The sequence below is a fragment of the Zootoca vivipara genome, chromosome 8 (assembly GCF_963506605.1).
Source record: "Zootoca vivipara chromosome 8, rZooViv1.1, whole genome shotgun sequence".
Classification (NCBI taxonomy): domain Eukaryota; kingdom Metazoa; phylum Chordata; class Lepidosauria; order Squamata; family Lacertidae; genus Zootoca; species Zootoca vivipara.
Window position 1 is genome coordinate 21997369 of NC_083283.1, and position 15922 is coordinate 22013290.

The 15922-nt window shown below is 41.9% G+C and overlaps 1 protein-coding gene across 1 annotated transcript; it reads left to right on the forward strand.

Annotated features, from left to right (window-relative positions):
* The first annotated feature begins 429 nt into the window (after positions 1-429).
* Positions 430-10591, forward strand: ZNF706 (zinc finger protein 706). Its single transcript, XM_035125617.2, has 4 exons — positions 430-603; positions 7867-8003; positions 9794-9899; positions 10296-10591. Exons 2-3 carry the CDS (start codon positions 7869-7871, stop codon positions 9887-9889), a joined length of 231 nt encoding a protein of 76 aa, XP_034981508.1. The 5' UTR covers positions 430-603; positions 7867-7868; the 3' UTR covers positions 9890-9899; positions 10296-10591.
* Positions 10592-15922: the final 5331 nt, after the last annotated feature.

Genomic DNA, 15922 nt, shown 5'->3' on the forward strand with positions numbered 1-15922 from the left:
CACAAAGAATGCATTACAAAAGACCGGCATTTCGGGTCCCTTCAGCCGGCGTTCTTCTTCTTCTGCCACGGCTTGTTGTGAGGAACTCACTTCCCCTCCCCTGCCGGGCGGCTTCCCTTCAACCCGCCATGATGCCCCAACGGGCGGGAAAACCGTCGCTTGCCGACTGTGACCCTGACAGACAGGAAAGCAGAGGGAAATGGTGCTTGGGGGGGGGGGCTCCACAAGCCCCGCCGCCCCCTCCCCTCCGCTTCCTGCTCAGGCCAAGCGAGAGGCCTTTCCTCCGCGTTATGTAATAGGGAGGCGCCGCCATTGGCCCGGTCCGGGCGCAGCCGCCGCCGCTGCCGGATGAGGCGTTGGCGGGAGCGGCCTGGCCTGGCTTGGCCTGACTCTCGGCGGCGGGGAGGGGAGGGGCGGCGCGTGCGCACTTCGCCGCCGCCGCTGACGGACGGGCAGGGAGACGGACGCCGAGAGATTCCGTCCCTCACACGCACGGGCTCCTCCATCCTCACGGGCAGGCGGCGGCAGCTGCTGCTGTTGGGCCGCGCGGAGCCTTCCGTAGCCGTCGACGGACGCCTCGCAGGCGGGACCCCCACAGCCCGGGTAAACGCGGGGGGCGAGGACAGGGGTCTGGGCGCCGCCGCCAGGCCTCGGAGGCGAAGGAGAGAGAGGAGAGAGGCCGGCAGCCTGCTCGGTGCGGGTTAAGTCTCTTCCACCCGAGCCGGGCGGCGGATGGAGGGGTTTATTTTTCAGGGGGGCCCCCGTGCGGAAATTTACCCGTCCCGGGTGGGGGCGCTGAGAAAGGTAGAAGAGACCCCTCATGTTTCTGGCGGGGCTGGAGTCTGGACACATGGCCACTTCTTTCACGGACGGGAAGTTTTTTTGGGTGGGGGGAGGGATTCGGGAACATGGTGGTTTCCTTATGGTTTTGCCCTGTGGCGGCATTTCCCATTTATTTGTTCTCCCCGCCTTAAAAAAGACAACATGTTTAGGGCGAGGGGAGGGTATGGGGGGGTTATTGTTAGGCCCCCGCCGGAAAGTGCGGGGTATGATGGGATTGGGTTGGTTTATTACGGTATATTTCTGTGCCGCTTTAAATGAATCCCAAAGCGGCTTAAAAATAATAGTACTGTAGCATAATGGAACACCACACACATAAACCATGTAGAATAATGGCTATGGGGGTTGGCTGTCTGAGTTTGCCTGTTAGAAAGTTGCACTTTCTTACATGGTGCTGTGAGGTTTTTGAAATAGGCTTTTCCACCTTAAATAAAAATCCCTGACCAGTTTTGCAGTGTTTCCTCTCTTTAGATTATCCCGGGCTTCCCCTAGTTATCTATGTAACAGGTTTACTGGCAGCACCAAATTCACCTTGAAAAGGTGAAGTTGGTAAATGATATGATGTTTGTCTTCATTGAAGTCATGATTATCTCTCTTGGAAATAAGTTTTTAGCCAGCTGTATCAAGGATAGCTGGACGGAGTGGGAAACCAGGCATGAAGGTGCTGAGCTCCCCCTTCCTTCCTCCAGTTAGGGTTCTTGCACTTGACTGTGCAAAACAAGAGGATTTGTATTGCGTTTGGCCACACTTGGCCTCATACGCTTTCATGCCAAACACCATTCTTGGCACACTTTACTCTTTGTTGTTTCATTTCTTTCCTTAAAATCAAGTTGGACTGCTGTCTCTGCATGTGTTCCTTGGTACAGTAAGGATTAAAAATTATATATCATAAGAGTTTGATTGAAGCTGAATGATAAATTAATCTGTGTTGTGCTACATGTGTAAAAGGCAGCTGCTGGTGTCAGACCCGAGATATGAAACCTTGTTACCATTTGTTACTTGGTCACATGCACTGGTTGTTTTCAGACTTGGACATTTCCTTCTAGAAAACAAGTTATTATGCAAGTGATATGCTTGACAGCTTAATCAGAATCATATTACTCTATTTTTGTTTCTTTACCTTTTTGTATATTCAGCTGCAAAGGCCTGTTCATTTTCTACCCTTGTTTGTCTGATTAAGTTAAGAAGTGGGAACTAGTCTGCAGTCTCTTGAGTTTGGGAAAACTGCATGTGGTATGCCCTGTACCCCAAATATAGGAATATTGATGAAGAAGGTATTTAATACTGATATTTTTGACATACACAGTTAGAAGGTTACCACAGCAAGATTAGATGCACATGTTTTGTTCTGGGAATCAAAATCTGGTTGAAAACAAGGAAGGATCTGATAACATATGCTGGCTGTGTGCAGTTCCAGAGGAGAAATTGCTGCCTGCTGTTATGACAGTGAAATTCTTTTAGGACTTAGCAGATTGGATATGGTTGAAGTTTCATGGGTGTGCAACATATTAGCCTTTAGAATGAACATCCTGGCCAGCCTCCTTTTTAAATTCTCAGCTGTCCCAACCAAGATACCCATAAGTATACCCACCAAGGCATGACAAAACAGTTGCATGAGTTTTATTTGGGGAGGAAAGCATCTTGGGAAATCGGCAACAAGTATGCAAACCAGTTGATCCCTACTTTATTAATCTTGCCAGGGTAATAACTTACTATTATGCATGCACAGTAAGTAAAATTATGTATGGTGTGGAGAAAGTGAATATAAACTGTTCTTTTCTCATATTATTAATTACATTGCATTTATATTTTCCAAGGAACTCAAGGTGGTATAAATGGTTCTCTCTATTTTATCTTGTTGTTTGCCCTGTGAAGTAGCAATATAATGCACACACACACACACAAAAACTATCCTTCACTAGCAGCAGTTCAGTATTAAAAACAATAATAACCAGCCACGGCAACACCGCAGACAAGGCTTGATGCAGAAGAAGTTTGTTCTTGTTTTTTGAAATTAGAAGCTCTAGAGGTCTCACAAAAATACTTTTGATCATGTAGATAGCAGATGGGGGAGGAACCCATGTACAGTAAAGTGGTACCTCGGAAGTTGAACAGAATCTGTCCCAGAAGTCCGTTCAACTTCTGAAACGTTCAACTTCCAAACACGGCTTATTATTTCGGCTTCTGAAAGAACGTTCGAAAACCAGAACACTCAGTTCCAGTTTCCGATCGTTCGGGAGCTGAAACGTTCGACTCCCAAGGCGTTCAGGAGCCGAGGTACGACTGTATTAAAACATAGGAAATGTGAATATGCAAGGCAGAAGTTTCAGAACCATATTTGCAGTCTTAAAAATAATCCCCAATGTTAATAAAATGAGAGAACTTTGCTGTTCAATTATAGTAAAACACTGAGCTTTTATCTGGTAACACTGGTTTTATGGATTCAGTGTATGTGGGTTCACCATATGTGAAGTCATTCTCACTTCCCTGTCACTGTTCTGCTTTGGGAGGAAGGGAGGGATATAAACTGAATAATAAGAAAGTTACCCACCTGTAGTTTGAGAATATATGACCTTTTCTATAGAGCTGCTCTGTGGTCAGAACACACACATTGTTCAGCAGAGGTAGCTAACATGTGGCCCTCCAATTGCTGGATGACAACTCCTATCATCTCTGATGGTTGGTCATGCTGGGGATGGTTCATAGGAGTTGGAGTCCAACAACAGCTTGGAGGATCACTGCCTAATACTTCAGTTGAAGGTATGACCCACATGAATACAGGTCTCTCTGCCTTTTCCTCATGAATCACTTTGCTGGCATGTGGATGGAATGCTCTCAGGAAAATGATACAGGAAGATAAACTGTGTTTGAGGAACTCAGACACTTAGAAGGAGTATGTCTCCCATTTTCTGCTGACCCAGTCACTGAAATTTGCAGGAGAGTTGTGTCTTGTTCTGAATTCAAGTCATCTTCAGTGTGGAGTAACTCAAGACATGCTTATTCACCTGGGCTTTGGGGTTATTTTGAAACTGGCCATTGTTGCTTGCTACTGCTCCTGTTATCAAAAGTTAATAATGGCTTTATTGTACCATTTTCCTGCTTGCATGCTATATTGTGAATACCCCTTTATTCAGAGCAGCCTTCTAAAAATCAGACTATTGGTCGATTTAGCTTGGTATTGTCAGCACTGTTTGGCAGCAGCGGCTCTCCAGAGTTTGTGAGTTACTTGGAGACACCACAAGTTGAGTTTGGGATTTTTTGCATGCAAAACAGGTGTTCAACCTCTGAGGTGCATATTTTGATAATGACCAGTTTATATGTGGAATAAAAAATAAACCTAGGAGCAAGCCCAAAGAAGTATAGGCTGTCATTCCATTGCATATCTAATTCTATATCAGGAATGGGGAATCTGTAGCTCCAGATCTTGTTGATTTATAACTCTCATCGTCCTTGAACACTGGTATTGCTGACTGGGGCTATTGGGAGTGCAACAATATCAGGAGGAATGCAGGTTCTACGCCACTGACTTTAAGAAAAATATCAAGGCTGTGAACAGCATAGAATAAAATTATAGTCATAAAACAAATACAAAACATGTCACAAATTGGATAAAATTAATATATCAACTTTACTGGATCACTACTTGGGGGAAGCCAGGGTGAACAGGTGAGCTGTAAGCAGGCGCCTAAATGCCGGTACAATGGTACCTCGGATTACAGACGCTTCAGGTTATGCGTTTTCAGGTTATGGACCATGGGAAACCCAGAAGTACCGGAAAGGGTTGCTTCCGGGTTTCACCGCATGCGCAGAAGCACCAAATTGCGTCATGCGCTTGTGCAGATGCAGTGCTGCAGGTTACGGATGCTGTGGGTTGCGGACATGCCTCTGTCATAGATTACGTCTGCAACCCAAGGTTCCACTGTACTCTAGGGGCTGCCTGATAATCACTGGAAGCACAAGCCAAAGGGCAGGTGCCACCACACTAAATCCAGACATAGCCTAGCCTGGAGGATGCCATGGTCAGTATACAGAAAGCTGCAGAGAGATTAAAATTAGGCAAGGTCTCACTCTCCTTGTCTCTCAATTAAAGTAATCCATCAGGGTAAAAGGCCAGACCCGTCCCAAAACCAGGCCTGAATTCAGACTGCAATGGTTCTAGATAATTGATCTCTTCCAAGAATGTCTCCTGTTGTTCTGACCCATGTCATCTTCATTTACGACTGGTTGGTAACTATCACAAACCATTGAGACCAGTGCGGACTTCTTTAGGAGTGGCCATACCAGCTTTTTTTAATGCCAAAATTTATATACAGTGGTACCTTGGGTTAAGAACTTAATTTGTTCTGAAGGTCCATTCTTAACCTAAAACTGTTCTTATCCTGAGGTACCACTTTAGCTAATGGGGGCTTCCACTGCTGCTGCTGTGCCGCCACGGGATTTCTGTTCTCATCCTGAAGCAAAGTTCTTAACCCGAGGTACTATTTCTGGGTTAGCAGAGTCTGTAACCTGAAGCGTCTGTAACCTGAGTTAACACTGTACTGCTTGATTGTAAGAAAACCTCTAAGCAGTTTACAAGAAAATCTCTTACATGGTTAATCAATAATAAAATATTTTCATTGACTAAAAGGATAAGGTAAAGGGACCCCTGACCATTAGGTCCAGTTGTGACCGACTCTGGGGTTGCGGCACTCATCTCGCGTTATTGGCCGAGGGAGCCAGCGTACAGCTTCCAGGTCATGTGGCCAGCATGACTAAGCTGCTTTTGGTGAACCAGAGCAGCACACGGAAATGCTGTTTACCTTCCCGCTGTAGCGGTACCTATTTATCTACTTGCACTTTGATATGCTCTTTCGAACTGCTAGGTGGGCAGGAGCTGGGACCGAGCAATGGGAGCTCACGCCGTCAGGGGGATTGGAACCGCTGACCTTCTGATCGGCAAGCCCTAGGCTCTGTGGTTTAACCCACAGTGCCACCTGTGTCCCTGACTAAAAGGATACCGGATTTTAAAAGCATTTTTAATACAGTTATATTTGAAAAGTATGAATGACAAACACAATCTTAAGAATATCCCTCATCTGTGTGTGTGTGTGTGTGTGTGTGTGTGTGTATGTATGTATATGTATGTATGTATGTACACACACACACAGAGAGAGAGAGAGAGAGAGAGAGAGAGAGAGAGAGAGGACTTTCTCTCTTTTTTGTCTGTGCCACACGATCACAAAGTGTGTATTTTGCTTCAGAACTATTTGTACTTAACTGCAAACTATTAACTAAACAGCTAAAACTCATATGAGAACTTGACTTTAAAAAAAATTGGATGCTATGTACACTAAGCAGTCATGTGAGCCTCAGTAGGAGGTATATCTTTTAAAAAATTAAGCAGTTATATGTAGCTTTCCATTTGGGGGGGTTGTTTGTTTTGTGTTGGTATCACAACTTGATGAGGCTTGCAGATGATTTACAGAGGAATAGTTAAAATTATCAAGCTTCTAGGACTTTTTTTCTTTAAAAAACCATCTTCAAGAGTACACTGGGATAACCTAGATGTCTTGGGGAAGTGTAGGCAGGCTCTGGTTGTCTGTCACTCTTCAGTCTTCTTGGTCTCTTGCAACAAAACATTGTAAATGCTCTGAAACAGCATATTCTGACAGACTCTAGCTTCATGTTACATACTTGCACAATGATACAAGGAGCAATCAGAAGTAAACCAGAACTGGGTGGAAATTCTGAGTTCATATGTTACCTGGGGAATGAGCACTGGCTATAGTGTGGGAAAGAATTACTAGGTCACTTTTGATGCAAACTTAGACATTAATGTAAATCTTGCTCAATCATAAAGCTCCCTCGATAATATAGGACCATAACAATACACTCAACATAACCTACCCCATAGAGTTGTTTGATGAATAAGAAGGGATAACATCATACCTGCTTTCTAGAACTACTTGAAGAAAGGGTAGGGTACAAATCAAGAATATCTGTTGGTGTAAAATATAAAAAAGAAAGTTTCCCTGCTTTGTAAGCAAAGTGTCCTTGGTAAATGTGTTCCCTTCTCTGTTTGCCTTGTGATATGAATGTGGGTGTATTTGTAAGGGAGAATTGGAGTATTTTTGTAAGTATTCCAGACCATTTTAACCCATTGTTTCCAGTAGCATCTGGGGGGATTGATGGTGTAAGACATTTTTCTTAATAAGCACCCCCCCCCTTTGTGTGTGTGGCTTTTTGTGGCTGGTCAGTTCTTGTCCCTTTATTTTCAACTACAGTAGTGAGTTCCGAAATACTATTATCCTAGCACAGCTGACAAATAACTTCATAGAGGCTAGAGTTCTCCCAAATCTAGTTGGAGTAATAAAGGTGTTGAATTCCTTGTGTTCTGTGACTGATTTATATCCGTGTGAATGGAACAATGTGTACTTAATCTAAGAGTACCTTGAAACAGTATAGGGCTGTAATTGGGCTGTCACCAAATCATGGCTGTCAGGAGCAGGGAAACGCACAGCAGTAATTATGTCAGGACACAGGATAGTTTTGTAATTTGACCCAGGACTACCAGTTTCAGTAGCAGCCATGTGTTTCTTCTCAAATATAGCACCACCTTCAATTGCTCTAACTAAATGGAGGGGGTTGAGCCTGAATTCTTTCCTCCAAATTCCTCCTCCTTGTAACAGAATAAATATTCTCTTAGTTGTAATCTATGGAACCACTATTGTCTCATTTAGGGGAATAAATGATGGGGCACCTATGCTAGTTGTGAGGAAAGTACCTGGGCAAGTAATTATAAAAATACGGTAATTTGTTTGGGGAGGATATGTTTGCCTAAGGAAAAGTTGGTCCATATCTGAAAGCAGCTTGTGCTTTTTCTAGATGGAGGCTGCCTCCTAAGAAGTGCTTAAATGCTCTGGCTGCAATCCTAAACACAGTAGCAAGCAAATTCCTTTAACTTGAAGCCATTTATTTCTGAGCAAATATGCCTAAGATTGCTCATACTGTTCATTCTGCTATAATGCCTTTTGCACTTATTTTTAGATATGGCTCGTGGACAACAGAAGATCCAGTCACAGCAGAAGAATGCCAAAAAGCAAGCTGGGGCAAAGAAGAAACAAGGCCATGATCAGAAGGCTGCAGCTAAAGCTGCTCTAATATACACCTGCACCGTCTGTAGGGTAAGAGGCTTTGAAAATGAAGCATTGTGGCAATCTTTCCAGGCCCCAAGTTTGACTCGTATGGAATGAAGCTATGGAAGAGACAAATAACATCTATGTGTGTTGTGTGCTACATATGCACTCTAGGTGGGGAATTGATAATTTAACTCTGGATTCCCTATGGTCTTTTGCCTTCACATAATTCCCTAGAATTCTCTTCTCCATAGGCAGTACAGAAGAACCTACATAAAGTTTTAACACACCCTTTGCGTTGTCACTGACTATTATATCAACTTGTGCCTATTTGTATGAGTTCAGTCTCCTACTACTGATTTCAGCTGTTGGGTATCCTGTGCTAGCAAGTCAAAAAGGTTACATGGCAAACACTTGAATCTTGTATCAGATGAAGGTGTATGTTATCAGTAGTGTCTATCAATAATTTCTGCAGCACTTGGGGAATTGCATGGGTTTTGCTTCGAAGAGTTGGAGGGTGTGACAGCATGTACACACAGTGTAATAAATCAGTTTAAGAGGTCAGGGAGAAGGAAATGGGAACATCCTCACTTTGTGGGTTCCTGCGCAAGAGAGTATTTATTTATTTATTTATTTATTTATTTGGCGTCACAAAGAGTCAGACATGACTAAACAACAACAACAACCAAACTAACTGTGTCCTCTGGGCAGTTTAACAACAGGCTTCGCTTCAGTGTGAGACTCTCAAGGCAGCATAGAGTTGAAAGCAGATATAATAACATAATAGATATATAATAGCAATAAAATTTCCTGCAGAACAGGGTATGATAAAAATGGGCAGGATGGACAGACAGATGTGTGCATCGAAGGGTAAAAAAGATGGAACAGATGCTGCTTGGATACACAACTGAATAACAGTGCAGGACTTGGTGAAGCAGGAATTTTGGTCAAATACTGGGGGTAGACTTTTTGTGACATAGGGACCTGCCTGTTTCTAGAATGTGTTTCTATACATTCCCAGCATTTGGTGAGTGTCTTGCTTGTAAGTTTAGCCTTATATTTAAGCACTAGTCTAGTAACCTTTGGTGACCAGGAATTGCATGTAGATATGGCAGTGGACTAGCAGGAGTGGTATGAATTCTCCCTCATCTGCACCTACTGTAAAACCCAGGTGAGCCCCCTCCCGTATGCCCATCACTTAAAGTCAGTTCTTGATACCTCTTTCCTTTAATACCCAACAGGCTATTTTTAAAATGATGGCTCCCTGTTTGTGGAATGCTTTCCCCAGGGAGGCTCTCCTGGCACCTTCATTACATATTTTTAGGCACAAAGGGAAAACATTTCTCTTCAACCAGGCTCTTTGCTGTTAAACAGTCTATGGCCTTTGAAATGTGTTGGGGGAGGATTATTTTTTATTATTATATTATGCATTTTGTGTTTTTATATTGTAAACTGTCCTGTGATCTTCAGATGAAGGGCAGTATATAAATTTAATAAATAATTATATTTTACTTCCCAACAGGCAAAAAACTAAAGTTAAACTAAATTCACTGGTTTCAGGAAGGAATACCCATGAAATACTAGCCAAATAGCAGGCAGGGAGGGGGCACAAATTTATGTACAATTTGTGAAAAGGATAAGAATTGAGTAGGAATGAGTAGGTAGAACAAAGCAGGGAAATTAGGAGGTGGCAAAGAACGAGGAACAGTGCCTCCAAAATTTGGCTACTCTTGAGCCCAAAACCCTAATGCAGTCCTTTAGGATTCAGGGAGAAGAAGCTGTATTTGAATCTGTTTGGGTTTTTGCCGTGCATAAAGCTCCATTCTCTCCTTAATCAGACACAGATGCCAGATCCTAAGACCTTCAAACAGCACTTTGAGAGCAAGCATCCGAAGACTCCGCTCCCTCCAGAACTCGCAGATGTTGAGGCATAAAAGCTCACAGGTGAATACTTAGCATTTAAGTTTTGAATTAAAGAAATTTAGTATATAAGTAAAACTGCATCAAATGGATTTCATTTACAATATAGGTTTTTTTGAAAATTGGGAGCTAACTTAAAGCATAAACGTGGATTTTGGTTTTGTTGCTTGTCATATTTAGAACTTTATTTTGATATAGCCAGGGCATTACATAGCAACTTGGAGAGTTGCCAAAATTGGCAACAAGTCAGTGAGAAGATAAATGTGTGTAATCTTCTAATTTTGTTGTGTTTATCTGTTGCAAGGGTTCAGGGAGGTTCGGTTCATTTAATTATGAAATGACATTATATTGAATCATTAGATGCTAGTAACTAGATGAGTCAATAAGATTGTATTTAACAATATTTCTCTTGTGTTGCAGGTGAATTCATGGAACCTATTGACTCTTCTATTGTCAGACATTGCATAACAAACCTGCAGCTGCTTTTCTAACAAACTGTTGATCAGCAAAAATGAAGGGGCTATAGAAACATTCATATTTTTATGCTGTTCCTCTTGGGCGTCATGTAAAGATGAATCTATGTAACTGTACAGTTGTGCCCTACTTGGAAATCTGAAAATTGGTTCATTCTTAAATTTTTTACAGTTGTAATTATATTGATGTTCATATTGTGTAAAATAACTCATTTAATAAAATAGTACTTTGATTTTACAATATCGCAGGTAAAATACTTGTACAAGTTCTGTTTTCAATACCTGTTTTATTTGCCTTATGAAATCCTAACAAGTGGACTTCTCCCACAGCCAAAAACTAAATGGTGTCATTTGCTCTTTAACACTTATTACTGTTGAGTCCACATTAACTAGAAAATTCTTTTTCCAATTGGTATGCTACTTGCTTTGAGCCTGGTTATTTTCTAAAACACTTAATATCTTTGACCGAAGTAGTGTTTTGTTTCAACTCTGTTTAGTTTGGAGTGCCTGCTCTACTGACTCTTACGAAATTTCATTCTTGTATATAAAGGAGCTTTTACTTTAAATTTATGGACTGGAGACAAGTGCAGTACCAGTGAATCCTCATGATAGGTGGCAGGCTGGTGGAAGTATAGTAGAACTGAACTTTTGTTTTGGTGTGATCTGAATGATCATATTTGCTATAGCAAGTTAAAATAATTTATCTCTGTTGTTAGGTTCCATTGTGGAAACTCTTAAATGCACCTATGAGAAGTCAGCCACACTGGCTACATTAAGTGTGTAAAAAATGACTACTGTAATGGTTTCCTTGTCTGAAAGCAAATGTTAAATGAATCTGTTTCAAAGAACAGGATGGCACACAAAATGGAGATAATAACTAACAAAATGGAAATAATAACTAGCTGAGCTTTGATTAGTTGGAACCGATGAATGGTAGCAGGATAGGTGTGACTTTTTTCCTATCTTGCAGCATTGGTTTATGTCTGGACTACCCAAATTTCATTTTGAAATAGATTCTAATGTCAGGTGCAGAGTGCCCATTTTTTGGAGGTCTGTCTTGCTTTTTATTGGAAAGAACTGCAAATCCATTTTATGTTGGTAGCAGATGACTGACATGGGCATTATTGCTTTCACATTGATTGGATATTTGGAAGGAAATATTGACCAACTTCTCTTTGCTTTGTGCCTGGGTCATTTAATCTTTTAAACAGTTAATTCTTTTCTTAAGCATGCCCATGCAGGTTGCACATTTCATACGGAAAGGTAAATAGCAGTTTGTGCATTTGTTAACCCGTCTGATCTATGCCATTTAAGTTCATCTGCCTTTACTATAGTCATTCTGGAATGAATCTTCACAGTTTTGTAGCTGTCATTGCATTGTATCCCTGACATTAGAATGTAGCCTTTTGGTTAATTTTGTTTCCTCACTTGTTCATCATATGATAGCTAGGTCCCAGTAAGCAAGAAATCTGCCTTCCAAATTGCTGTGGTATGCTTAAATGTTGAAACTGAGTGCTTTTTAAACTGAAGGACACTTGTTCACTAATTTTTACTTTTAGTAGTCTGTTTTTGGGAGAAAAAACACACACCTTTAAATAAGTTCATTCCTAAGGCTGGTAGTTGTCATGTATTATTTCAGACCTCAGAGTAGTAAATAAGAGGGTTTTCTTCTAAATTATTTGGGAACAATTAAGCATAAGTTTCCTACTAGCTGTAGGACAACTGACCCATTTATATGCAGAGTTTGCATTTTTTAAAGAAAAAAAATGGTTGTCATCAGTAGCTCTGTGTTTATGCACTGAGCAAGTTAGATCTTGATTTTGTACACTATATTAATGCTGTTACCAGCAGCTAATTTGTTTTCTAATCAGTTAAAAGCCACTACAGAATCTTGGAAGGTCAACACACATGGGAGCAAACATGGGGGGGGGGGCGGGAGAAAACTGAGGTGGTACGGTAGGAACCTTGAATTCTATGTGCTGAGTTAAAGAGATGGGGATAAATGTGGAAAAAATATTATTTCCAAATCTTGTGGATGGTACCCTGTTAATCCTGGATAAAGACACAATTGTGCAGTGTAATGTGTCTGATTAAAATCTTTTAAAAAGCAAAAGTGTAAAATGTGATATTTCCTGCCTACTTAAAGCAAGTGTCATTTTATTAAGCTTTGATGCTAGCTGGGCAGCTTTAGCAATTTGTTTAGTACAGGGAATGGAAATGACAGCAAGCATTTAACTCAGCTCTCTAAGCACAAGTAACTTGGGTTTGGAAACACCAAGATAAGGTAAAGAAACCTCTCAGCAAAGGTCCTGGTGAATTGCCAAAAGTGCTTGTCTGTTGGTTAAGTCACACTTGAAATGAACAGGATACTGTACAGGGTTGTATCCAACACTGCCATTATGCTTATGCAGTAGACTACTGCACGCACTATGGAACTTCCCTCTCCTCTGCCATACAATCCCCTGCACACCCCCAAAATCTGTTCCAGAAGTTTGGGGGACCTTTTGGTACAGATTTGCGGGGTACATACATAGAGAGGAGAAGAACAGGTTCCATTGCCTCTACGCATGTAGCAGTTACTTGAGGCAAACTCATAATCTTGTGGAAAATGTGCTATTGCCTTCACTCAATCGCGTCATACAAAATTGCTCATAGTCATACCAAAGATTCCAGGACAATTTGCATGTAGAGTTGCTGAAACAGCATTCTCTTGTGAAAGAGTGTGAATACCTAGTCTCTGGAATGCTATCTAACCTTGAACTGTGGGCATTAGCAAGAACCCTTATGAAACTTACGTGTGTAGTGTCAAATACTACACTGTCAGGCAGGTTTTGTCTCTTAACAGGCCAGCTGAGCTTTCTAGGTCATATCAAGTACTGGGTTCTTTCTTCACTCCAGCTACGTGCTATCTAGGTTCTTTTTTGCCTTGCTAGGAGAACAGTACAGCTGCAGCACTCAGATGAAATTGCATGTCTCGCTGCAGAAATCTTCAGGGGAATGACTACACAGCATGCTTGGAAGATGCAGACTTAATGCACTTATTCATTGGGTGGCCCGAGTTACTCTGGTAACGATTTGCACATCAACCAGGTTATAACTTCCTCAATGCACAACTACAGTTTATAACATTTGCAAAGGTAAAATCTAACATCTATATTCTTCAAAAGGGCTGAAAGCTGCCAGGTGTTGGAATATATTTTGGAGGACTGTTATGATGTTGATAGAACTCATTGTTTTCTTGTTGCTCTGGGGGGGGGGGAGAATTTGAACCAACGACTTCAAATTACGAGGAGTCGAATCTGGATTAAATGAGTGGGTGAGGACTGGCCGCCTTGAGGGCTGTTACGTTGCACAAGTACACCATAACAATAAATACCGTATTAGGAAGAGCCTCGTACAGACGGTTAAAACGGTGGAACAGAGACTGCTTTGGGAGATGGTGGGCTCTCCTCCATTACAGGTCCTTAAGCGAAGAGGTTGAGTTTTAACTAGAGGAAGCAGTGATGGCCACCAACCTAGATGGCTTTAAAAGAGGATTCAATAAATGAATAGAGGATTATCAAGGGCTACCAGCCTTGGTGGCTCTGCTCCACCTCTGCTATTGGAGGGAGTAATGTTCTTGAATACCAGTTGCTGGAAACCACAAGATGGGTATGGGGCTCTTGTGTTCGCATTCTGCTTTCAGGATTCCCACTGGCATCTGGTTGGCCTCTTTACAAGCAGAATGCTGGCATCCTTATTGGGGATGCCACCTCTTGGGGCTGCTATAGTAGTGGAGTGTATGTGGTTGGAAGGATCAGGTGTTCCCCCAAATGGCCTCTGGACTTCTTGTGGCCCATGAATTTTATTCAGATAGTCTGCAGTATTAAATATTCATAAAGATTTTTTAAACTGTTTTTTTGCTGTTTTTTCATTTCTTATATTGTCTTTGTACCATATTGCAATGCAACTTGAATTCTGTGAAATAAAACATATAAGACAGTAAGGAAAAAAGCAATACAAAAACCAGACAGCATATAGCACAGCACATTACAATTGCTACAACAGGCAGAAAATTCAGGAGGGGTAAGTGGGAATCACTGGACTGGGTAGTTCCTTGGAATTCTATGTAAAACCTTTGCCGTTTAAACTGTGGTTTAAACCCTGTAGCATCAGTTTGAGAGTCCATCTCATCCAGGATTATATTTAAAGAAGATCTCTTCAGCAAGCGCATAAACAGCATATGAAGGCAACTCTCCCTGCCCAAGAGCACATGGTGTTCAGAGATAGACTGGTTCTGACCTTGAAGATCCTCCTTTAGCTCGATAAAGATATTTTTCTAAGACTGCTTCGCAGGGTTTGTATTTGTAGCTTACTGTATGATTGGAGTATATATGTATGCATAATATACAGAAAATTCTGGCAAACATAATTGGGGGTCACAGTAATTTCATAAAGCAGCTGACCATCATGGCGCAATAAGGGATAGCACTCAGATTAGTGTTCTGTTCTCCAGGAGTGAATAGTGTGTTCAATAACGTATGCCACGAATAAACAGAACTGCTGTTCCAAGTGTCATCTGACCACTCTGCAATATGTAACCATTTTTTTTGTGATTATGATAATTGCACACCCAAGACTTAAGATTTTGCTGACGTAAGCATAATTACAGCTTGAAGATTTCTGTGTTGCTGTATTCTGCGCATCCTAGCTAAATTGGGTTGTAGTTGGTTGTTTTCTTAATGTTCTGTATTGAAGTTATAAAAATTAATCTGGTTGCTTGCTTTCAGAGCGCATTAAAGGTACAAGGTAATGAAATTTCCCATTATCCTGAAATACAGTAGTCATTTCTAGAAGGGGTCAGCATATAACACCTGCAATATTTAACTGTCACTGTGCCCTGTTGGGTGCAAACCTTTTCGCCATGCCTCACCCAGAGTTCCTTTTGTGTTGTTTAATATGAATGCATGTAGGGTCTGGCAATGCTAACAATCCTACATGAGACCCTTCCCTCATTCAGTCAGCTGCTTCCTCTCCTGCAGGTGTGTTGCCAGGTACTTAAAGGGCACCAAGCATCACTATCATTCTGCATTCAGCAGAGTTCAGGTCCTCTCACCATGGAAGTGAACGCAAGCCCCGCTTGCCAAGGAACAACCAAGAGTGCATTTTAATGTTTTCCTGGTTGTTCCTTTGCAGCTGCATTTTGTTTGCCTGTGCCACACCTGAGGTCAGGTGCGGGTGGCTTGGGAAAAGCAGCCTAGCAGTCCCAATTAGGACCCCTGGTGGAGGTTCTCCACTGCTGCTGCTGCATGTAAATTTTATGAAATAAATACAAATAAAGTGGCATTCAGAGGCATATAGTGCCTCTGACCTTGTTGTTGTTTAGTCGTTTAGTCGTGTCCGACTCTTTGTGACCCCATGGAGACCAGAGCACGCCCAGGCACTCCTGTCTTGCACTGCCTCCTGCAGTTTGGTCAGACTCATTTTCGTAGCTTCGAGAACACTGTCCTCTGGACTTAGAGGTAGCCTATTCAGCCATCATGAGGACTAGCAGCCGTGCCCTTCATTCATTTATCTAATCCCCTTTCCAAGGCG

Excerpts from the sequence above, each read along its gene's own strand:
- ZNF706 (XM_035125617.2), top strand. The coding sequence starts at position 7,869 with ATGGCTCGTGGACAACAGAAGATCCAGTCACAGCAGAAGAATGCCAAA. Across the intron at positions 8,004-9,793 it reads ACACCTGCACCGTCTGTAGG|ACACAGATGCCAGATCCTAA; the intron begins GTAAGAGGCTTT and ends CTCCTTAATCAG.